The sequence below is a fragment of the Rhamphochromis longiceps genome, linkage group LG15, assembly GCF_057381845.1.
Source record: "Rhamphochromis longiceps isolate RC_006_pf linkage group LG15, R_longiceps_female_GT1.1, whole genome shotgun sequence".
Taxonomy (NCBI): domain Eukaryota; kingdom Metazoa; phylum Chordata; class Actinopteri; order Cichliformes; family Cichlidae; genus Rhamphochromis; species Rhamphochromis longiceps.
In genome coordinates this window covers 15,896,263-15,922,547 of record NC_140571.1, presented here as the reverse complement: position 1 = coordinate 15,922,547, position 26,285 = coordinate 15,896,263, and the positions used below count along the sequence as shown (strand labels likewise).

Below are 26,285 nucleotides of genomic sequence, written 5' to 3'. Positions count from 1 at the left end.
ATCCTTAGTTCAAAGGCACAGATTTTATTATTCATGGGTGTCAAGCTTCTTCAATCCTTTTAGTAAAGCTGCTGGTAATTTGTATGGACTCCAACAGATTTTCAAAGAGACTGATCCTGATGTACTCAAAGAAACTTTTCATCTGACACATCAAACATCGCAGGTTACCTTTTTGCATTTCAGAGAGAAAGGATGAGCACGAGATGATTTCCTTACTTAAAAAAACTTACTATAACAACGGTATTTAGATAAATTGTTGCACGTAAAAAAGATCAATCTTTCTACACTCACCACAATGGGCAGGCCGATGTCTGGCCACAGCAGGTCATCTGAAGGAGGCTTGGGAGAATTCCACACTACCACTACCTTGTTAAGGTATGGCAGTCCATTCAGCCTCTCGAGAGAGTTCATCAGGACCTCCTCCCTCTCATAAGTCAGCATGACTACAGTGAACTGCTCTCGGGGAACATTCCCACCCAGAGCAGCCTGGAACTCCTTTCCAGAGCCTCCTGTACCTCCTCCAATAGGCCTGAAACCAGTACCTGAGCCAAGGAATTTGGCTTCAGAGGGCAGTACCGGGTCAAGAGGAGTGTGAGGAAACAGGTGGAAGGGCCCCGGGGCCCGGTTCCATGATCTGTAAGTGTCTGCAGCTGTATATGTGAAGTTGCGGAGAAAGCGTGGAGAGGCATAAGGAGGCTCCGTCTCGACGGGACCCAAATCCAGATCACCATTGTCAGCCAGGTTGGCATCTGTCCCAGCCAACTTCCCGGCTTTGTGAGGAATCTCATGAACTGGCTCTTCTTTGATGGGTGCAGCAGGAACTTGGATGCTGGTTCTGATACTGGCCAGAATGGTGTTGAGAACATTTTCTGAGGTTGAGAAGTACGTTTCCCACAGAAAGCGGCCCTGTCGCCTCATAGCCAACATGTCATTGTCTGACAGGCTCCTCAAGAGGAAATGTAGCTCTGTTACACGGGGCTTGGGGACCAAAATGGCAGCTTCACTCCAGCGAATAAACTGGTGGTAAGGCAGTCGGGAGTGGTCCCCCAGGACAACAGGGATAGCCCCCACTTCTAAAGCCTCAAACAGCCTCATCCCAAAGCCTGCTGATGCTACAAGTTGTCCATCTCCTGCAGCAATCACCAGGGCAAAGGTAGAAACCTTGAGGACCTCCAGTCTGTCTTCTCTCTCTCCACAAAGAGCCCACTCTGTTGGCAAACTTGGCCTCGGGTTCTTGCAGGTGAATTCCACCAGGACCTGATCCAAGTGGCTGTCCTGCACTGCCTTTAAGGTGCCGATTATGCGATCGTCATAATCGGCTGGTGGATCTCCTTCCATTTCCTCCTCGAAAGACTGGGGCGGTGCCTCCTGTAAGCTGCTCCTCAGGGACTCCACCCTCTCCCCCTGGAATGTGAAAAGGTATTTCCTCTTCACGGGAACTTGAGGTGGGACTTCTAAAAAGTTGGGTTCAGAGAGGGCATGAACTAGCGGGGACACAACTAGGTCAAAACCCTCTCGGTACTGCTGCTCTAGGAAAGTGGACTGAGCAACTGCTGCTCGCCCTGTGCTCACATTATACAGGAAGTTCTGTGTCATAGACTTTCTAGAGAGATGCACCAGTACATGGTTGTGTCCATCAGACCTCCAGTAAGGAAGAGCTTTCAGTTGCTTCTCCAGCTCTGAAGGAGATGGCAGTGGGAAGGAAGGGGACTCCTGCAGCTCTCCTACCAGAACCAAATACAGACAGGCAATGTTGGGGTTATTAGTTACATAAATGTTGCTCTTAACTGATGCAACAAAAGCCTGCTTTACCAGAGGGTCAATATAGCTCCCCCATAGGTAGGAGTCTGTGTCATAGACATATACAGGGAACCCAGATGTAAGGGGACAGCGCGCATAGTCGAAGCAGGAGCGCAGGCGGCAGGAGCGTGGAGACTTGGGTGGTGGCAGCCCCGGATCCTCCTTGTCGGGAAGTAACCTGACGGGCAACGACAGCTTGGGCTGGTTCTGGGCCATCAGTTCTTTATAAGAATGCTCCGTTTGGCTGATAACATTTTTCAGCTGTAGTAGATCTTGCTTGGCACTGTCGATGCTGCGCTTGCAAGCCTCGATGCGCAGGTTAAGTCGGGCGATCTCCCCATTGAGCTCCTGCCTCTTTGCCTCCAGCTGCAACAGCTCCTCACTGACCGACTCGCGGATACGGCACAAGTCCTGCACATGTTTGGCCTCGCACAGCTCGCCACCAGGCCGGGGCCCAAAGATGTGCTTGTCGCGATCCCCAGCTTCATCAATGGTAGTGAGGTAGTAGTGGGCAATAAGCGGGAAGAAGACCAGGATGAAGAAGAGCATGAAACTGAGCCACGTGAGACGCACGCGGCGAAACATCCACGGCTGGCCTCCGACGCCCACGCCGCCACCGTTACGCTGCATTGTTGACTCTCTCAGTCTGTTCTTCGTCCCTTCAGGGAACCATTGCTCTGGCGATCAGCAGCAGCCATGGCCGACCTTGTCAACAAGGCAGTGGAATAGACACTAATTCATCAAACCTGGGGTATAACTCTATCCTTCTGTGAAGGTCATCCAAGGCTGATTACTTCTCCTTAAGAGTCCTGCAGGTATCGGCTAGAGACTCAGTCTCACCTGTACTCTGATGAGTCATAGTCTGCACAAGCTAATGCCATTCTGTTTTTGTGAGCTCTGGCTATTAATCCAACTCTGGGTGAGAAGACAGCCCCACATCTGGGGAGGGGTTCCTCCTCGTTGGGTGCAGGGAATACATAGCTACTCAGAGGTCAGAGTGTGACAGCTGAGAGGGGCCGCTTCCATCCATCTTTCATCCACCCCTCATGAGAAATATCTCCAGAGACTGTGCCTCAGAAATCCACTCTTCCTCCTCCTCCTTGATTCAGAAACCTGAGAGGGAGAATAGCAGGAAAAAGAACTAATGAATGACACTAATTATCTGCAGCAAGAAAAAAAAAAAAAGAATTTCTGTTTAACTGCAAGAAAAGCTGTTTGGCATTAAGCTTTAATATGGCAAAATATTTACTTTTTTTATGCACCTCAAAACTTAAAGCTGAGCTAGATGTATAATTCTGTTTGATGAAGGCTGGGTGCAGTTAGTAAAGCAAACTCATTAGCCACAGCAGGATTGGTCACTTGTCACTTTCCCATTAATAAGGGCGGCCTAGTTTGTTTACTTAGATATGCAAGAGGTAAAAAGCCCAGAAATATAAATACAGTTAATAACTGTGTATATGGAATATTTACAGCTAAGCTTTCCACATCCACAATAAATATTTCTGTATAGAGCAAGACTCTGCAGCTTATCCAGTTGTTTTTTTTTTTTGTTTTTTTTGCTGCATTCTGTGCATGACTGCCTGGAGAAAAAAAAACATCCGTATGCTGCAAAATACCAGGGGGTAGGTATCTTTTTCTTTCTTTTTAAAGTCACACAGAAAGAGCAGAAAACCAGGGAGAGCCATCACTGCGAAACTACAAACGTACAGCGAGCCAACACCAAGAGTACCTCGAGCAAATCTCATTAAAGGCCTCTGCCTGCATCCCAGCCTCATCACTGCCTCAAATTACTCAGCATCCTTGATAACAGTTTATCCCAGAGAGTGATGCTGAATTATCTCCACTAGCTCAGGAAAGAAAAAGGCTCAGGCACACACAAAGGACACCAGCTGTAGGGTTGCTGGTTGCTGGTTTTATTTCAGTTCCTGAGTATGTGCAAGAATAACCTTGCGTACCTTACAGCTCAGAACTGGTTAAAAAATAAAAATAAAGTAGAGGGGGGGGAAAAAAGACCCCAGGAGCTGCATTTTCAGTGTGCAGATGTTGGGAAAAGATAGCTCTAGGGCAAAACCAGCAATACTGAAAGTCACAGCACCTCTTCTTCCACAGCCCTGAATGTCTCTTAAAGACTCTTACATCATAAGCATAATCTAAATTTCACTACAGACTGTTTCCTTCTAGAAGCAGCATGCCACAAATCCATCACACCACAAGCCCTGAGGATGTCGAGCGAGAGGCCAAGCGCCAAACAGACCTTATCAAATACGTTACCAAACCCACAACACTGAGAGCGAGCCTCGATAAAGCGGGTCCGACTGACACAGTCGCAGAGACCAGATGAATGCAGGTGATGTTTACCTTTTTCCAACATAACAGCTCCTCTTGATAAGGATGTTATTCCCCGGGCTACTGGTAGATTCAAACATCTGTGGATGTAACGCTTTCATTGCAGCCTGGTTTGATCACAGCGCACGCAGATAAGATCTTAAAACAAACTGAGGGAAAAGCCATTTTTCATTCTGTCTGCTTCAAGTGATCACGTCGCCTTGCTGCATCCATGTGGCTGGCATTTCTGATGTTTAGAGATTACTGCGCCCTGAAAAACTGCATCCTGCAATACAGCTGCTGTGCATCTGTCTGTGAGCGTGCCTGTCAAGGAGAGGAATGAGGAAAAGGGCCGGCCAATCACACAACAGGCATGTGATCCCGTCTTGCCTAGAATGACCGCCATAGATCTGCAAATTTGAAAGCCGCAAGTCTGAAAACGTTGCATAATATCAATAAGGGAAATCTGTAAAAGATTTGTTTTTGTGATGACAAGACATCTTTTCTTCATAACTTGTGTGCAGCTTTGTGTAAATGTTTTGGGTTTTTTTTCCTTTTGATCCCTCAAAAATAGGTTTACAACACAGGAAAGTAACGAGGTTTTTTTGCCAACAATTTTGAATAAACTAACCATTTTGTCTGCAACGTTTTAGTTAACTGGTTCTTTTGGAGCGCTTTTCTACTCTACTTGAGCACTCAAACCACCTCTATACAACATGCCTCATTCACCCATTCATACAAGCAATTTTCTAAGTGCTTTCTATCTTTCCCTGATGAAGACTTTTTAGTCGATACGCGTAGGTCGTGCATTTCCTTGCTTCTAGTTTTTTATTAGATATTTTTAAATCTCAGCAAGTTTTTTAGTCATTTCACCCTACTGATGAGCACCTGTTTAGAATATTTGTAAAAACATGGCAGCGCTTCATCTCTTTTCTTTACTCACACTCCAAAGGATGTATCAGAGAGAAACTTGAAGAAAGTATTTTGCCCAAGGATACTTTGGCATGCAGACTGCAGCAGCCAGCGATCAAACCACCAACCTTCCAATTAGTGGATGACCTGTTTTACCTTCTGAGCTACAGCCACCCCAAATGGGAAAATCTTCACATCACCAGGAGTGAAATCTCAAAAAGTTCTGCTTGAAAAACCACTGAAACGACCAGATAAACACTAAATACATAAAAGCAAGCAGTGATGTTTTGTTTGTTTTTATGAACCATTAATCGCTTCGTTTGTCAAAGATATTTATAGTTATTTAAAAACAATAATTTAATAACCAAACGTAGATTGCCAAAAGCATTCATTAACTAGTGCAAATCAGAGCTGTAATACAGCAACACACATACTTACACGATTAAAATAACTTTACCATCTGTAACTGATTTTAATTTTCTACACGTTTTAGTCTCGGGGTATCAGTGTGCAATAGATACATTGCAGGCTACAAATGTGGAACTGCACACAGGAATGCAGAGCATGACAGGTTAATATGAGATAGTCCTGCACAGTAACTAAAGGCCTGCATTCTGCTTTAGTTAGGAAGGTACACACAGAAAGCTCCCAGGACATATGACTCTGTGAACGCTGACCCCCATCCTGCTGCTAAGTGATGTGCCTGAGGTGCAGAGTGACCGAACGGGAACTATCACAACAGTCCGATTAATCACTGCATGACTGCCAGTGTCACCCGGGTAATGGCCGGCAGATGTTGGCAAACACTACTGCCGGGTCTAATCCAAAGCCAAAAACATGCTGGCCTAAAACTCTTCCTATAGCTGCTTCTGGGAGACAGAGCAACACACACATAGATAAAACCAAATCTCAGTCCCTTCAGTTGTAACTTTCTAATCTGCAGACTGTCTGGCCTCCTGCTACAGGCGGCTTAATCTCACTGCTGTCTGCATGGAAAACACATGGGAGAGCATTGATCACTGTGGACTTACTTTGTGGGGGATCAATGATAATGCCATCATTACCTACAGCTGAGCTGCAAGCTGGTTTGGTGTGAAGCACCTAAAGAGCTGTTATTGTAGCCATTTCCATTTGTGGGTTTTTGCAGAAGAGATGTAACAGTGCGCCACATAAAACACTGAGACGCAGCGATAGCGGCATGCCTGTCCTTGCCTTCACCTTATACATCACGGTGCGCACTTACAATGTTACACAAAGCCACTTTGCAACTCTAACTGAATGGCCGCAGGCAGCAAATGTCATAATTATTCACATTGATTTTCCATTATGATGGCTAATCACTGTATATTATAGTACAAATATAACATTACTCAACTAGAAAATCAATATGCATTTGATATGCAATCCATTCATTTTTCAGAGGATGAAATCCTCTGATGCAGTTAAACCAGGAGTTCTGTAGTCTTCTCAAGGGAAAGGAGAAGCTCAAGCACAGCTGATGACCCAGATAAAAAAAACACTCTTGCTCAACATGGTGTGCAATGAGCAACCAACGACTCAGTCAGCAAATTGCTGGTCAGTCCTATGAATAACACAGAATGTGGGAGTCCAGGAGAGTTAATTTGATTTAGAGGAATAAAAACTGGTTTGATGCAGGACTGGTTTTTATATTAATCCAGATCAATTTCACAGCTTGAGACAAATCAGGAAACAAAACCTTAAAAAAAAAAAAAAAGTGGGACAGAATCTATGTTGTGATGCTTGCAAACATTCTGCAATTCATCGTGTGGAATTAACAAACGTATTCATGTGAGGTGAAAAGAATGACAGCAGCAGGTGCTCGGCTCAGAGCCTGAATGAAGAAGTGGGGGTGCTGCTGGCATTTGAGGGCAAGAGCTTGTATAAATGTTTGAACAGTCTCTGCAACCTGGCAGTGCTTTTTGAGACGGTCCGGAAATTCCTTTAAGAAACACAGAACACAGACAGCAGTGACATTCGGCTATAACAGGTTTTTACTTGGCTACAATCGGTCCGACTCAAGGACCACATCTCATGAGTGGGGGGGTGGGGGGTGACACGGAGGAAGGCTGCTGCTGGAGCAGCTGGTGAATGAGTAAAAGCTGAAGTTTCTGAGGAATGACATATCCTGCAACAAAGTCGAGAGCGAGGGTTTTTTTTCTGCCAGCGGATGACGAGTCTGACAGACAGCGAGAAGAAGTCATAGATTCAAGGGCAGAAGGAAATATTTAACTGCCTGTATTCTCTTGCAAAAGGAGTTTTGATTATTTTTTCAAATCTAAAGAAAACAAGTTGTTTAGCAGTTATGTTGCACAAGTTTTGCACAAGTAAATGTTCCAATGTGGGATTTTTATTCAGTTAAATGTTAAAAATCAAATCTAGTTCATGAAAAAAGTATAAATCCAATGAATTACTTATTATTCCATTATGAATCCTTATATTAAAGGAATAAGTAATAAACCTGGCCACTCCTGTAGAAAAACGCCCGGTTACACCGCTGTCAATGACGTGAAATAGCTGAGCCTGTTGTTTCCACAGCTTGCAGTATACTTAAAAGACAATGTTCAAAAATAACACCGCTCAAGGACAAAGTTGCAATGCATCACACAATACAGTAGGCTACAGTATCTCTCTAGTTTCAGCCACTTAGCACATACTGCAGCAGTGTGAAGCTTATATGCACTGTAGGACCGGGACCACTTATTGTAAAAATGATCTAAACACCTTACCTTACAGTAGAGCTCTGAGGGGGGAATCGAGTTTATCATATTTGCATTTCATTTTACTACTTGTTATTTTCCTAGCTGGGGAGAATATGTAAAAGGTCAAACAGTGTTTCTTGTCACTTTAATGCATCGCTAACATACCACTGTAGTTAAATACTAGGCAAAACCGAAACCTTAATTTAAATGTACGCAGTTCTAGCTTACTGGGCCAGTAAGAACAGGTCTTCGAAGAACACGCTTCTGCACTTGAGAAAAGCTTAATGCCTGCTGGGACTCCAGGTTACCCTGATGCATTACTCTCTCCTTAAGGGGCTTTGGGCTCATTGTGCTTGCATACTACCTTTCCCATAATTAATTGTAATTTCATCGAGGAGTTCGAAGCATGGCATTCCCTGTGGAGGTGATGGGGTGGTGGGGAGGTGGAGGCAGCTGCAGGAAAGGCACAGTGGTAGGGCTGTGTGAGGGGAGCAGCTGTTGTAGCCATGGATCACAGCTCATCTGCAGACAGCTGACAGAGGCATCTCAAGGACTTTTATCACTAGCATGTTACAGAAATAACTGTAAGGCACTCATAGGAGTTATGACAAGACAAGAGTACTTGATTAAAGCTAGCAATTGATGGTCCTATTTAAATTGCTGAAGCTACTTGATGAGTAGCATTAAACCTTGCTTGAAATATTTCATTTTATTTCATTTGTGATGTTTGCTGTTTCATTTTGTGGTTGTAAATATGCTTCCAGAATAAGCACATAACAGTGAATGATGTTGCAACTTTATGTGGTTTAACAATTATAAAAATCACACCGATCCCAAACTAGTTCATACTCCACCTACCTCTGACTATTATCTTCGTCTTCTTCTTTCAGCTTTTCCCTTTAGGGGACACCACAATGGATCATCTGCCTCCATCTCACCCTATCACCTCTGTCCCACCAACCCTCTGCATGTCTCCTTTACTACATCCATGACTTGTCTCTGTGGTTGTCCTTTTCTCCTCTTGCCTGGCAGTTTCACATTCAGCATCCTTTCCTAATAATGCCACCATCCCTCCTCTGCACATGTCCAAACCATCTCAGCCTCTCTTCTTTGGCTTTGTTTCCAAACTGCTTAACCTGAGCAATCTTACATACCAGACTATATAATATATATATGAAAGCCTATTAATGACTTCTTCATGTTCCAAATGCATATCATAAGGCATTACTCATATACTGTGCATGCAAATGAAAAATGATCAGACTTTTCTCTTTTATATTAGTAGTGTCTTTCCACAAATGGTTTGGGTGAAATTCCGGGGTATATTTGCCAAATGTCTAACATATTTTATTATTATCATCATCATCATTCTTATTATCCTGTCATCTACAATCTAGTAAACAATCCTCACATTCTTTTTTCACCCCAAAGTGAGCCCTGATGCTTCCCCTAATTCATTGTGTTTGATTTCATACGGTAGTCAGATGTACTTTATCTCAGTTTTAGACAGGTCTGTTGCTAGCAGAGGATCACACTAAGCACAATGAAAGCCCAGATGCTGCAGATCAAGGACAAGAATGCTAGCCATCAACTTCATCCAAGACAATGGAGCTGAAGTTCATCTGGAACTGATTATATTGTTGTTTGTTTGTCATAGAGTACTTGACAAATAAAATATCTGAAGCTGAGAAACAAAAATATTTCTGCTTAATATTTCATTTAAGAGAGCCACACTCATGGACACATTTCTTACCAACCGCAACTGTCACAAATCAATCTAAATCTGTTGAAAAGCACTGTAGGGGTAGGCTAAACACTGCTAAATTATGCAACGCAGTTCAACACCACCACAAGCGACACCCTCCAAGATGATCTTACAGTTGAAAAAAAATTGCCTCTCACTGGCAGGATTCCTGCAATAAATCCTTACTTTATGAGTTTTACAATCTTCAGTTTGTGTTGCAGAGAGACTGCAGTGATTTTACCAAGGTATTCTCATCAAAAACACAAAACAAAACAAAAACCCCCACCAGTTACTGAGTGTGTTTAACATACATATCATAAACAGAGAAGCTATTTTTTGGAATATGCACCTCTTCCACACCAAAAACCATGCAGAAACATTTCTGACTGTACACCAGCTTAAGGATGAAATACTTTTCCACACTGCTCTATGAACTGAAAACGGTTCAGTGGATGCTCATTTCTTCCCTCTTTCATTATCAAATAATGCTGAGGAAATGACAATGAGGCCGTTATCACTATGAGGGGTATCGGTGCGATGATCGCCCAGAGAAGGAGCAATTAATTTCGCCCTCCGTGTGGATCACCTCCTACTCCGTACATAATGTATGGGTGCGATGACCTTTATATATCCGTGTGTGCATTAAAAGAGACGGAGACAAACAGAGGCAGACAGAAAATCCACACTAAACTGCCCTCTTGTTTGCAAGCGAATATCACTAGGTCTAATCATGAGTATTTATAACTCTGCTGAATACCATTTTGCGCAGACAGACACAGACAGAGATGTAGATAAACAGAAAGAGACAGAGAGTGATGACCGGGGAAGGGGCGGGAGAGGAGGAATGAGTTCATGACAGATGGGCCTGGGTAACTTCCAACCTCCAAAGCTCCTGCAGTATGACAACGATTACACACGAGCCTTAAAAATAAATAAATAAATACTATAAAAGTCCTGTGTCCTTTCTGGAGTGCACATATTTATCATTTAAGAGACAACCTAGAGTAAATCTCACATGAAATGTGCAAATATCACCCACATGATCGAAAGACCCTACACCGGTAATGTAGACCAACATCTGCGAACATCTTCGGTGACCTAGCGCTCGGAGAGCGATAAACAAAATGAATCGTTCTGCCTTTGCAGGAGGTGCTAATCTGTCAGTGAAGCCTCTGCTGTTTAACTGCTGTGGCACGAGCTGCCCCGCAGGGGTGAGGCACGGAGAGTCTCTCGCCGTGGTGGTGAGAATTGCGAATGTGAGAGCCAATTAAAGACAAAGCAGACATAGAGACACAGAGGACTCCTCCATTTTTCACCACACAATAGCTCACACATTTTTTGTCTAATGAGTTTCAGCTTCCAAAAAGCCTCCAAAGAGATCCTCTGACATCTTTAATTTTTATTTGGCCTTTTTTTTCCTGCCAGAAATTCGCACAGTAGGCAAAAATATAATCATGTATTCTTCGGTTTCCCAAAACTGGTTAGTTAGCTTTGTTACTTTGCTCCTTCCTGAAAACAAAGGGCAGAGTTGGCAGAAAAACATGAAGCTGGTTTTTGTCGCTTTCCTTTAATTAAGGTTCCAGTTTTATTGCTTTGTGAAAACACGTATTCATGATGCTGGACAGACTCTCTTTGTACACAAACTCAGACAAAATAACGTCCAATTTAATGTAGAGAAAAAGATTTTAAAAATACAACAAAGAATTAGAGTTTGCTACAGAGGACAGGAAGGAGAAGTGAATGCGCTCAAGTTACACTGAATCCACATTCAAACAGATGCATGAGATGAGGTGCCTGCTGAGCAAAATTCAGGCGAGATGCGCAACTAATTCTTCTTGAAGTGGTATGAAAAGCAGTATTTGACAATTTTCCTTTGGCATTTCCTCTTCCCCAACAGCACGGTCATGCTTTTTATGTTAAAATTGTATTTACTTAGGAGCTGAGTGTTATCTAGAGCATCTATTGGTTCACATACTCCAGCGTCCTTCTGCGGTCTCTTTGCACAAAGATTTCCCAGATATTGTTTTGTATCGAGAATTGTTGTGAAACTAAAAGCTTAGACTGACTGTGACATACAGAATTGACTGGGTTTTTCACAGTTATTGCTTTATCCACAGTGCAGACAATATCTGACTGTGACAGAGAGGAGACAAGCTAAGGGAGAAAATTACATCTACAGAGATAAAAGATAAACTATAATTTGCTGTCAGTTGCCTCCGGATTGCCAAAGGTCTCTCACCCGGTCGGCTTTCAGCAGCGTGATGGAGGTGTCAGTTTGTTGCCTGTGCCAGACAGGCTCCATTGTCCAAAAATCACAAGCCGGTCTGGGCTCAAATCCCAAAACGACAAACTTTTGTCCGCAACCACCTGCGAGTCTTTAATTGCACTTCTTTGTTTTTCCATTTGAAATGCATTTGAAGCTCATGCCAAGCCCATGTATTAATAAAACTTTTAAAAAGACTTTGAAGAGTAATCATGTCAGATCTGGCAACCTGCGATCTCTATGGAAAAATATATATTTTGAAACGGTCTGGAGAGTGGTTGCTGGAGGTTGTTGGCTGCTGCTGGATGAAATTGGTTGCACGGTCACCTGTAGTTTGCATGGAAGTCACATATTTGTTTTCAAACACTTGTAATTTACTCTCTGAGCGGCATTTGAATTATGAAAATTGTGACATACACCGACAACAGAGAATTTTTGCCTTTAAAGTAAAAACTGTGCCATACTGCTACAACCAACACGCTTCAGATAAGATAAGATAAAACTTTATTAATCCCTCGGGTGGGTTCCTCTGGGAAATTCGGTTTCCAAAAAAGCACAGCACCGACAGAAGTTACAGAGTTACAGAATATTATATATACACACACATATATAAATAAAGAGACATATATAAATAAAATATACAAAGGGGATAAATAGAATAAATAGGAATAAAAAATAAAAATAAAAATACAAGTGAAATTGCACATTTGGCACAAGTTTTACTTTGAAGGCAAACATGCTTTGGGTGCCTAGAAAAGCGCTATATAAATCCAATCCATTATTATTATTATGCTCTTGTTTCTGGTTTGTGTTGCACTTTTCATAGGTTCACTATGACTTGGTGAATGGTTTGCAAGTGTTTGCAGACAAGCTGGGGTCTTCCAAGCAAATTAATGGTAACCAGTGTAATCTGCTTACAACCAAAGGAATTGTATACGTCTTTGTGACCAAATGCTACAACTGTTCGTCAACCAATCGAGGAATCCACTTTTTTTTTTTCTTAAGACCAGTGGTTCTCAGGTGGTCTACAACCAGTCTCTAGCTGTGTGTGACTTAAATAAGCAGGAATTGTGATTATGACTTTTGCCACTGTACAGCCTTACTGGGGCTTACTGGTTGCATGGATTAATCAATGTTTTTTGAGCTTCTAGTGCTGCCAGAGGTCTGAACAACAAAGCAGGATTTGAGCTTATCTAAGTAACTTCAGGCTTAACGCTTGGTTTTCTTTACTGTGAAGGTGATTCCTTTCTTACCAGGGTACATCACCATGATAACATATCATGCAAATACAATTTGCTCTGGAGCAGGCTAGACTCCAGATTTAAGATCAACAAGAATGAAATCACCACCTACTGACCAATCAATGCTCTGGAAAACAGCCTTAGCATTCTGGGAATACCTTAAACAATCTGTACGCAGATGGTATGAGGATTTAATGTTTTTGAATATTTTCCAATGTCTTTGCATGTCCCTGCACCTATATTGCACATAGACTAAGCCTACATTTGAACTGAATTTAGTTTTTCTTTTATCTTTACACTCACAGAGGCTGCAGCAGAAAGAATAAAAACTAAAACTATCCTTTAAACATGAATTTAATAAAACCTTAATCATAACCAATACCTCAATAGTAGCTCTTTTTCAGTCTTACTGACCAAAGCACTTAAAACGCACACTTTAAATACTATATTATCCACACTGCTCTTCCACTCATACACGCACTCCTGCTTGTGCTTTGACTGCAGCAGCAGCTGCTGTATAATTTTAACTTCCTTTGGAAAACCAGCCGCATTACTGCCTTACATATATCCATGTTTGTGATTGGTCAGAGGATGACAATGCCATCCCTTGCATGTGAATGCACAGAAGAAACTCTAGGTTAACTTAATGAGTTGATAACCAGCTTCGCGTGACTGCGTATGCTGATGACATTAGTAAGGGACGTAAATCTAGATAACGAGAAGATACCCTAGGTGTAGGGCTGCCACGATTAGTCGACTAGTCACGATTACGTCGACTATCAAAATCGTCGACGACTGATTTAATAGTCGACGTGTCGTTTGAAGCTTTGTAAGATCACAAAAGACGCAGGAATAAGTAGTAGGATTTAAGAGTGTAATAACGGACTGAAACAGAAGATGGCAGCACTGCATGTATAAGGATGCCAGCTGCCATTAAACCCCGAAGAAGAAGAAGCTGTGTCCCAGAATTCATAGCGCAGCCCAGCGCAGTTGTCAACAATGGCGGCAGCTAGTTCGTTTTAATATTACTCTTATTATTCTTTCTGGGTCACAAAATAAACGTTTAACATATTTTCAGGCGAGAATGTAACTGTATAAATCTCAAATATCTGCTCAGTTTATCAAGACACCACATATTTTCAAAAGCGCTCCGACGTTTTCGTTTTCTGTTACCCACTAGCTCGATAGCTAGCCGGGGGCAAGGCTCACTAGAGCCGCTGAGAACACCGGACTCCCTGCAAATCGTTTTCAAAACCACCAGGTTAAATATATATAAGTCACTTAGATAACTTCAAAATGTTATTGTTTGTCTTTTTTTAGTGTTTTATTTGTTCCTGAGTAAATTGGTTTGGCTGAGATTAAAGTTATAGTTTTTACACAGCTGAATAAACATCAAGAAGACAGCTGATTATCAGAAGTGTGAGATGCTCGAGAATACACTCCGGTGTCCCGTCATATTTTAGATAGCAAGGAGTTTATTAAACTTCACCGAAACAATCTGCAAATTTCATTAAAATTTAATAAACTATGATCTTGTCTTTATTTTTAGTTAGCACATACCTTAAACACTTAAAGCTGTAAGCTAATGATAGTTATATAAGAGCAGATGCTGCTGGTGCAATAAGCTGTACGTTTTACGTCCAATGGATGCATGATCTGATTAGTCGACTAATCGCAAACATAATCGGTGACTAGTCGACTATCAAAATAATCGTTTGTGGCAGCCCTACCTAGGTGTGTTGAATTTTCTTCTTTGCGCACAAAAAATGTGGAGGACTCTCACTGGTATTTTCTTTTAAAATTCACTTCTGTAATATTACAAATGAGTAGCGCTGATTCATCAATAATTTTTTTGTTAGACCCAGAATAATGAGAACTTCTGTCAGTCTCTCGAGTGATGAGCAAAGTCGGTTCTAAGAAAAGAAACTTTCGGGAAACCAAAGTTCAAACCGTCTTTTCATCCTCTAAGTAACGACGCGTCTAAATGACACATCCCTGTCCCTTGTCAAGCTACACTGTCAAACCTCGTCTTTACAGGGAAGTTCTGTGCTTGAATGCCTGCAACTGGTATTTCACCCATTCATTACCAAAAATCTAATTACAGGCTGCCACATGGTACTCATTTAAACATTTGAGTCTGCATAATTACTTTAGTCAGAGATGAAATAGGACAGAAGAGTCTGAGGCCACAAACAAGCCTCTCATGCACTCTTCCTCCTGGCAGAATCTAGTAAAATCTCACCCTAAATGGAAACTACTAAAAATAACTTTAACTCATTATATGTGGCCTCTGTATATTTCTCACCTTTGTATTTATACTGTTCACTTCACATTTATACTCTTATCTTCAGCCAAAATAGTACAGAATCTCTCAGTTTGTGGGTTTTTTGGGGGGTCCAGGTGCTTCATTATCCATTTCCTGTTAAAGCCACGCAGATTTATAATAAAATAAGTATTCATCTCATTAATCACCATCTTAGAACATTTCACAAGCCCAGATGTCACAATTTTGAAAAAGGCATGGTCGACCCCAATTAGTCGCTTTGGCTCTTATCACACTTTATCTGGAGCAAAGTGAATCCAGCCGTCACAACTACACAAAGTTCAGTCTCTCTGTGTTACAACAGTTCGTCCGAGGCAGGAAGAAGAATGAGGGCAGAGAAAATGAAAGAGTTTTTCTGTATTCCAGAGTGGAAACTGCTTCTCTGATTGAACACATGTCAAGTTCACTGCCGCAGAGGCTCTGGTGTGTCAAAAAACCCTCTTTTTCCTCAAAGAAGCAACATCTAAAGTAAAGCTGTGTAACATACACCAAAGCACAGGGAGTTCCAAATCCCGATTTTCTCTATGTATGCTGAATATATTATAGGACAAAAAAAAAAAGAAGCATTTTGTGGATTATGCTTTCTTTCTTACTGAAGTTAAACTGACTTATAAGACCGACACCATTAATGTCAGCGGATTAAACATGAAGCAACAAATGCGGCTGAATGAGTTAATTAATGCTGGGAGCTAGCTTATTTTATTTTATTTTTACATTTAGACAAGTCTGGCACCGACTGGTGAAAAGTTCGGCTGCTGACGTGAATGACTGATTGTGTCTAGGAGGTGGGGTCTTTATGCTAACCTTAAGGAGAGATGTCTGACAACCTTAAAAATTACTTTCCTTATTAAATTATAGCATTCCATTTGGTATTCCTTTTCCATAGCCTTGCATCTTTTAAGACTTTGTGGTTATGTATATATAACCGAATGCAATTATTCACAGTTGGCTTCAACTTTGTTACTTTTTAATTAGTTTGTCTCAACACAGATACAGCAGACCTACTTTTATCCTGTTAACAAGTAGAGAAAGTAGGTGAAGAAGGGGAGATGATATTGCTTGAACTTCCTTTCAGTTAATTTGTCCAATAAACGTAAACCCAAACTGATGCCAATTGTAGCAGGTTTGTAGTTGTTACATTGATATTTAAAATCATGGAGTATGGTCTGGTAGTAATCGACCCCACTGCCAATAAACACCTGACAGGCAATAATTTCATTGTACTGGAAAACATGACAATAAAACTTGAAACTATAAAAATAAACTATCTTATGTAATTAAGTGAGCTTATACATCATTTGTTTATTTTTATTAACCTTTTTTGTTCCAGAGAAGCAAAGACCTGTATTATTTACAATAAAAAAATAACTGAACAGTTCTTTAACTCATTCACTGCCATTGACGTCTATAGCCGTCAATTGCAGTGAATGAGTCAATGGGTTTAACTCATTCACTGCCAATGGCTGGCAGTGAATGAGTTAATATTAGGCTTTTGCAATGCTAACGTCAAACAACAGATAGATATCTTTATAAACCCAAGCAGAATACCATCCAATTCTCTGTTAAGCTTACAGAAGTCAACAACACCGTTGTGAGCTGACACCACACAAACACATTATGTTTACATTATTATCAGCGCAGCTCCTGCATCATTCATAGTAACAAATGCAAGCAGTAATTATAATTGCTGCACCAATCCAAGTTTTTCCATTTCCAAACCAACACAGACGCTTTGATTACTACTGATATCGAGCACAAATCTGATAACAGTATTCAACTAATACACTTGAAATCCATCCTTTAAGTTTAAGTAATATAAAATATTACACATTTTTGACAAATTTACTTAATATGCCTAATTTTTTGGACTAATTCTCTCAAATTCTTAAATCAAGGAGAGTCCATAGGTTTATGCTTACTATTGTTTTTTGCAGATGCAGGTTTCTCCTTTTTCTGCACCTTCTCTCTCACACAAACACGGTAAGAGATTGCACTGACTAATAAACCTTTATGTTACTCTTAGCGCAAGAGAGAGAGAGAGAAGCTAAAGCATCATCTCGTTGAAGTCCTTCAATCACTGAATAACTCCCCAGTTGCTGCGTCTTTGCCATTAGCTTCCTTCATGCTACATTAGCTGTCCTGCTAGCTGCTGCTGTCATGCGGCAAAGTAAACACAGAACAATAAACCACCCGCTTCAATTTCCCAAACCGCCCATCCTCAATTCCTCTTCTCGCCTTAGCGCCTCCCACCAGAGATGCAAGTGGAGGAGGCGTGGTAGAGACACAAGGAGAGAGGGGTCGAGGCAACATGCACTTAACTAAATAACATATCCTCTCCTTGGAGCAGTCACTTTAGAACAACCCAAGTGCATCATAAATAACTTTGTTATAGCTGCAACTACAGCTGTATTTTATGATCTCAGATTTAACTGTACTAATATCATGTTTTATACTTAGGAAGACTTTTCATTATACAACACAATATGGCATAATCAGATAAAACATTATCATTTAAAAAAAAATTATAATGATCACAGAAACAGTTAAGGGCAAAAAAATGTATCATCCTAAATAATTGGAATAGTTATTTGATGAGTCCTTCTCCTGCCGTGGTTTGCCATGTGTGCCGCGCCTCGTTATGCCCTTTAGGGAACATAGCATTCTGAGATTGATTTCTGAGCTACAGGCTGGAGAACTGAGAAAACAATCAGGCACAAATAAATTAAATGGGAAAAAAAAAAATAGAACTGAATTGAACAGATCAGCACGTTGTCAGCATCAGGCCAATATCCTGTACAAATATCCAATGGGTGCATTCCCAGTAAAAATTATCAATACTGATCAAAATGAGCAAAAATGTTGTGACAATATTTTTTAAGCTGCATAGTGACTAAGTCACAGAGAGAGATCAATATCATCGACTTAATCTGAGGGATCTCCATGTGGCGATGGACAGCTGTCAGCAGAGGATCTGCAGATCATCTGTTATTCCTTTGACCAAAAGTTGCTCTTACATTATCACGTGCTACATGCGTTTAAAGTTCTGCCATAATCAGATATTTTTTTTAAATCTTTTTCACTGCAAAATTAGAATTTATCATGCACTAACAAAAATCTATGCAGGCGTCCTGGTTTGTGGCAAACATAGATAAAACAAAATCATTACTGCAGTAGTAATCACACCTCTGCTTCTTTAACATCTACCTTAAAGAAGGCCATTCTTTAACCCTCATTTAGTTTTCATTGATGCCTGCAAGCCCCTGCTGCATCATTTGATTGTGACCTTTGGCTATTTTATAAATGTAGTGTTACATCCACCAACACGATTTGAAAGATTTCTCCCTCTCAGTCTGCCCTCGCAAAGTTGCGGACAGCCATCCACTCTGAACAGACTACAAATGGAAGTATGCCTCCAAATATTTGCTTGACGACTGAGTCTTATTGTGAGGTCTCTGCCAGTTCTCTCTCCCAGCATCAACACCACTCTTTGCCAGGGCTGCAATATCAACAATTGGGCTAAAGCCATAAATAGGACTAGTTTGTAAGCCTCAATAATCACATAGAAAAATAGCCTATGTCTGGCTGGAACTCAAAAGTGATTTAAATCCACTGAGCACTGTCTTTGCTCCATGAATATAACCAATTTCAGCACATTTCTCTTTGACAGTGTTGGCGTAAATATATTACGCCACTGACAATTCATTTTAAGACATAGAAGCTGTTTATGTCAAAACAGCTGCAGCTTTGAGTTAAACCCTGGAAATTATTGGCACTGTCAGACTGTAAATTAGGGATGTTCTTTGTTCTTAAACAGAGACTGGTGCTGTCTTTTTGTGATGCACTATGCTAAAGTTACAAGAAGTATATTATTTTTCAACTGATAAATTTCACACCAGCAGAATAGCTTAACATTGCAACGAACCAGGGACAGATGCACTTACATAACACAGGCACCAGCTACCAACCGTTTTTACTATTATATCATTAATTATCAATTAAGTGTTTAATCAAAGACATGTCTGAACTGAAGGTCAACAGTTAAAACACAACCCCAGCAATAAAGGGCTATACATACAAACAGCTAAACCTAATGTCAAGGCAGGTCCTCACGAAGTCATACATGCTCAAACCTGACTCCCCCCCTATGAATACTTTCCAGACAGAACAGTCAGCAGATAACACAGCAAAATTTAGCACACAAATAGTAAAATCCTGCCCTCTCAACATATAACTCCTCCTGTTATCTTGCCATAGCAGTGGCTTGCCGTGTCCTCCCGAGAGCTCTTTCTCTCCCCCTTCCCGTGCAGGCTGGCGTAGACCATAACAGATTGACTCAGCCTGACAACAGCTGCCAGAAGCCCGCAAGCCTCATCCTCCAGACACTGATGGATTGTGGGAGGGGAGCCAGGGTGATTAGCCCCTTGACAAGGCTAAATTATTGCAGTGTACCACCCCAAAAGAGACTGCACCTGAGCGTCAATGTAGAGCTTTCACACTACTTTAAGTCATGCTGTTAATGACTACTCAGCCTCACAATGGGCTGAACTCTAAAGCTACACTGATCAAAAAAAGGAAAAATCTTACCACGTGTATTAAAAAGTGAAGGAAATGTCTTCCAGACTGACAATCAACTTTTGCAATAAAGCAGTTATTTTCAACTGCTTCAGTCACGAGTGGCTCTTACAGTACCTTAAGGGTAACAATGAAATGACTAAGGTCCACTAGGTGTGCACAAAACTGTTTTTCCCATTTAAAACACGTTGCTTATTGCTCCGTCAAGCTAAAGTACAATATAGCAAGGCAACCTCCAAGCAACTTGGACAACGGATTCGCACAATGAAATTTTTCACATTTGCCAACCAACTGACAATAGTTGCAGCAACCAAACGCTCACTGAAACTAGGAATTTTGGGGACTTGTGATCCACAGTTTGCCCTGGCAGCTTCATTTAATCCCTGAAAGTGGTGACATCTCTCCCAGAGCTCCAGTTTGGTGACATCTCTGCATATCTTGTAGAGAATAACTTGGAGCAACAACAATCACTCTCAAACACTCTCGGTGAAGGTTTGCAAATAACTACCATTTAATTTCTAAACAGACAGACTGATTGCAACGTGTTGGCAATCAACTCATCAACACCACAACACTTTACAATAGAGGACTCAGATCGCTAGTTGCCAACTGGCAAGGTGAATTTGCAGGTAATTCGCAATCTTGCAGCAACTTTGTAACCATGTGTGGCAGAATTTCATCATTTCTGTTTCAAATCTATGATCTGCCTGAACTCTAAAGGCAAGTAGTTCGTGTGAATTTCTGTGTATGCAGATAGGAACCATTTTCAAATTATCATCGTATTACCACAAAGAGATTGCATGTAGGGCTGCCACAAACGATTATTTTGATAGTCGATTAGTCACCCATTATTTTTGCGATTAGTCGACTAATCAGATCATCATCCATTGGACGTACAGCTTATTGCACCAGCAGCATCTGCTCTTATATAACTATCATTAGCTTACAGCTTTAAGTGTTTAAGGTCTGTGCTAACTAAAAATAAAGACAAGATGATAGTTTATTAATTTTTAATGAAATTTGCAGATTGTTTCGGTGAAGTTTAATAAACTCCTTGCTATCTAAAATATAACAGGACACCGGAGTAAATTCTGGAGCATCTCACACTTCTGATAATCAGCTGTCTGCTTGAAGTTTATTTAGCTGTGCAAAAACTATAACTTTAATCTTAGCCAAACCGATTTACTCAGGAACAAATAAAATACTAAAGAAAGCCAAACAATAACATTTTTAAGTTATCTAAGTGACTCATATATCATGTTTAACCTGACTAGCGAAAGACGGCGGTGGGTTTGAAAACGATTTGCCGGGAGTCCGGTGTTCTCACGGCTCTAGTTAGCCTTGCCCCCGCCTAGCTAACGAGCTAGTGGGTAACAGACGTCTCCGAAAACGTCGGAGCGCTTTTGAAAATATGTGGTGTCTTGATAAACTGAGCAGATATTTGAGGTTTACACAGCTACATTCCTGCCTGAAAATATGTTAAACGTTTATTTTGTGACCCAGAAAGAATAATAAGAGTAAAGTTAAAACTAACTAGCTGCCGCCATTGTTGACAACTGCGCTGGGCTGCGCTATGAATTCTGGGACACAGCTTCTTCTTCTTCGGGGTTTAACGGCAGCTGGCATCCTTGTACATGCAGTGCTGCCATCTTCTGTTTCAGTCCGTTATTACACTCTTAAATCCTGCTATTATTCCTGCGTCCTTTGTGATCTTACAAAGCTTCAAACGATGCGTCGACTATTAAATTAGTCGTCGACGATTTTAATAGTCGACATAATCGTGACTAGTCGACTAATCGTGGCAGCCCTAATTGCATGTAATTGCAAACCTGACCCATTCAATTATGCACGCTTATAAATCACTTCATAATCCTTACCCAATGCGCCACAGTCTAGCAACTTACAATCGTCACCTCGACTTTGCCTCAAAATTTATATTCAGTAGATAGATAGACAGAGACATAGACAGAAACAGATGGGAAACTATTCTCTCCACAAATGAAAAAGAGGTTTTCACTATTGTTTGTGCATTAGGTGTCTTGAAGTTTAGCTTAGCCTTCAGGTTATAGTCTCCCTCTCTGTCAAAATAAATAAATAAATAAAATAAATAAATAAATAAAAATCCTCTGTACATTTCCTAGTTGCAGATTATATCTGACTTTATACAAAACTTGTGCAGTTTTACATTTTTTGAAATCCATGACCTTCACAATTTTTTACCTGAAAACAAAATATCGTGTGGTCTCTAAATCCTACATCATTAATGATCCTAATTGGGGATTTTATAAGTTTATATAAATGTTTGAAATAACGATTTTTATGGAGCAGGGCGATAAAATACTTAAATCAATTATCATACAAAACTCTCCTAATTAGTGTCTTGAAACATGGTCAATATAACGTCAACAGAACTCATTCCATCCATGTTTGGACAGACAACATGAAAAGAAAATGACAATCAGTATAACACAGATCTAAACAAATTTAAATAATATTTTAAACATTTATATTTGTTCAAATTCAATTATAACTCGTTTCTATAAAACTATTTCCAATTTCCAAAAGCTGCTACGAATCCTCTCCAACACACCGACTCAGTTTAATCTCCATCCTGAAGCCTCATAGTCGCTCTAAGGACGGGAACTGACTGCAAGTAGTCACAGCCTTACCCTACCCGTCTTCAAAACAACCATTTAAAAGGCAAAAGGATCACAAGTTTATTGTGCTTTATTTGTTGCAGTAATTTTAATCATGTCAAAGTCCCAAACTACTGTTTTCCCTAGTGTGATTGTAGTATTATTGGAGATGAGTGAGCCGAGAAATCCTACTGCTTGCAGGCAGTGCATGAAGAGCTGCTGTTTGCTAAGTAAAAGCAGGACTGTCATTCTGCTCTTTTCTCATTTTCTGAGCCGCTGCATCTGTTTTTGTCAGAAGCTTCACTCAAAACATTTACTTCTGTCTTCTAGTGCAAAGAAACCATTCTTCTGTGTTTCAATAAACAAATGGAACAAGCTGTCCATGGTTTATGTTGCCTAACTTTTCCTGCCGTTTAAAGAAGATTTAGAGGATGATGCAGAGTAGCAGAGCTCACTCCTCCATAGTGTGACCAGTCAGCTATTCAAGTAGCTCTAAACCTCTGCATTTTCTCTGACAAGAGCAGAATAGTTTGATAGAATCCAAGTCAAGAGGCACAAGCTCTATTTGATGATTCATCCAGGCCCTCATCACAAAATACAAGGCAATTAATGTCTTCAGTGTTTGAAAACCACAGCCGAACCCTCTCACTCTAGTGTGGTAAAAAACAAATCAGGACTGCCATAAAGAAGCACCTCCATCTCCTTCCACGGTATAATTATCATCGCGAGCAATCAAGCCAAATTCTGACCACTTTTCTCTTCATCACAGTCAGTGAGAAAATAACAACTGGGCCATTTCACAGCAGATATTTAGATATTTTGGCCTGCGATAGCAATCAGAAAAGCACAGGTGTCAGAATCTCAGTGAGCTGGCAAGGACATACCTAGCAGTCTGAAGCTGAGAAACAGAGACACCTAAACAGAATTCAAGAATTATTCATGTGATTTAATTAGCTGTCTAACATGGGGGTGGTCTCAAGTGGCTGAGCTGAAGGCAAATGGATTCCTTTTTTTTTTTTTTTTATTCCTGAAGATGTTTCACCTCTCATCCAATAAGCTTCTTCAGTTCTAACAGCTGATGGGGAGTATTGAACTTATAAAATAAGTCCAGCTGCCTACACAGGCGGCATCATAATAATAAACATCTGAACATTCATGAGCAAACCAAAACGAGTTACTCCTCACTGTCAGTGCAGCTCCCACCAGGAAGAGGATACTGTACCAAAATGAACTTCAGGCTTTTACAACAAACTTGGAGACAGGCCAGTGGAGAATGGGTTGGATGCTCATTCATACAGTGCTTTCTAGTCTTACTGACCACATATCAGTCTACAGTCATACAGCACTTTACTCTTTGTACTTAAGCCCTTCATCTACCTCACATCCTTGGCCAGTACAAAATTAATTTAACATCAATATCTTTGGATATGGATGGAAGCATGAGTATCTGGACAAAACCCATGCAGCCACAGGGAGAACCTGCAAACTCTATCAAGATCAGATGATTTGAGCCATGGGCCTCCTTGCTGTGAAATGACTGCAAACCAATGCAGCACCTTGCTGCCCAATTTGGGTGTCTGACCTCTTCCAGTGACAAAGCCGAGGCTGCTGCGCATCTAAGTACTAATAATTACAAACACTATGTCCCAAGTGAGTAACTACAGACTTATTTTAAAAAAATAACAAGTGTCACATTGTTAGTTTGGAAAATCCCATCAGCATCAGGGCCAGGAAACCTCACTCTGGTAGTGCAACCACTTTGCTGCTTTTAGAGCAACCAAACACACTGCACTGCTTTAAGGAAGGCCACATGTGCGTTTCCTGAGGTTGCTGGAGTTACCCTGCCTACATACGACTACCTATTTGCACACAGTGTATTGCACTCAGGTGTACTTTCATTAAAATGTGAAGTAATATAACATTAATGAATATTTTGCCCTGCCAGCCCTGAATAGAGTGCACAGAATGTAAACAGCTTCATTATGACTAGCTGACCAGCATTAGCATAAACACCGATAACGACTGTGGTTGTTCAGGTGCTTATCAATATTTCACTACTGACCAGTCTGGAACCTGGTTATACTGGTTCTCATACAGTAGGATTCTGCCAGATGCATTTGGTTTAAATCAAGCATATTCACTTCTAACCCAAACAGGATCCCATGCCAAAAAAAAAAACTGACTTCAAATCCAGAGCCTCATATTTTCATCTACAAGGTGACTCCCACCGTTCATAAGCAGCAAGTACTTCCCTGAAGCTCCTATATAACTATTAATCCTATAGCATATAATATACTGATGTAACACAGCTAATTTTTCACTTGAATGCCCACTAGACATGATCAAATTTAATAATGTGCACCTCAGGTATGTGTTTAACAAGCAAAGGATATTAGCAAGCATATTGTACCTTTTGCGAAATGCTAGTTTTAACACTGGTGTGTCTTGTGAAAGATGTTGATTGCTACTGTGTGTGACCACAAGAATAAGAAATCACCCAACCCCTCAAAAAATAAATAAAAACAACACGTGGCAGTGACACCTCCAAAAACTAGATAAATATCCTTATCCACAGAAGAACACACGCTGCCCTGTAATGCCCATATTCATCCACACTGTAGTCCAATCTAACCGTGTAAGTGTGGAAATTTCTAACCACACAAACAGCTGTTTGGTGAGATTTCAGCTTTTGGAGAGATCTTTATTGGCATTCTCTATGATAGATTTTGTGCTGCATCATCACAAAAACACAAGTCTCTTTTGTTTATTATCATGATGCAAACACTTTAACAACCTGCTCTTGTTCATATCTCAGCACAGCAAGAAAAACATCAAGAGATGGAAGAATTCCTTCAAATAAAAACACTTCCTGTGATAACATCAGACACCGGCACTAACCGGATAGGAAGAAACTGCTGCCCAGTCTCAGACAGAACTCTAATAACACATGACAAATACAGACACGATTATCAATATTGGTTTTAAGATAGGGGAAAGTACATAAGCTCCAGGTGCAGTGTTCACAGAAGCCAATTTCCCTGCACTCTTCTTTCAGAATCAGAGTGTATTCAGCAGCTTTCACCAAGCGTCAAGTACAAATATGACATGTACTCAAACTCATTTGTCTTTTAAATATGATCTACTGACTTAAACGTAAAAGTAAACAAAAGGTATAATCTGATAATGCAATTCATTAAAGGCACAAATGAATTAACCTCACAGCTACAGCTCTACAACTCTGATACAGCAGCTATTAAGTGGAGACCTTGGGCAAAGACATGTGAGTGAAAACTGGTTCGCTGGTTATAGAAACATGCTTTAAAAGCACTGCCCCAGGCAGAAACCTAAGGCTTCCCAAAAACATGCCAAGCCTTGCCTTAATATCAGCTACAGGGCTTTATATTCCACATCTGCAAAGAGCTCACTCAGAGTGGGCTTACACTCACTGGCCACTTCGTTAGGTACAACCACTCATAAATGCAAATATCTAATTAGCTAATTACATGACAGCACCTCGTTGCATTCAGACATTTAGGCACGCTGAAGGTCAAACCAAGCATGTAAATAACTTCACTTTTTTTGCAATTCTCTGACTGGGAAAACATTACCTGGTCCTGGTCTCCATTTCTGCTGTGATTTTCAGGTGATAGAGACAAAATTTGGAGTAAACAACATGAAAGCTTGGATCTTTTCTGCCTTTTATCAATGGTTGATGCTGCTGGTTGTATAATGGAACACTGTCACACTCT

General features: G+C 40.8%; 1 protein-coding gene across 2 annotated transcripts in view; it reads right to left on the bottom strand.

Moving 5' to 3' along the window:
* The window catches only part of extl3 (exostosin-like glycosyltransferase 3), a 39,553-nt gene that overhangs the window by 11,868 nt on the left and 1,400 nt on the right, over positions 1-26,285 (bottom strand). The window contains exons 1-2 of one of the 2 annotated variants that reach the window (XM_085381209.1): positions 4,159-4,383; positions 292-2,913 (exon numbers count right to left, since the gene is read on the bottom strand). In XM_085381209.1, the coding sequence (XP_085237335.1) occupies positions 292-2,430 (2,139 nt within the window). In that variant the 5' untranslated portion in view covers positions 2,431-2,913; positions 4,159-4,383. Of the gene's footprint in view, positions 1-291; positions 2,914-4,158; positions 4,384-26,285 lie in introns of those variants that run through there. The other variant, XM_085381208.1, reaches the window with a different exon arrangement.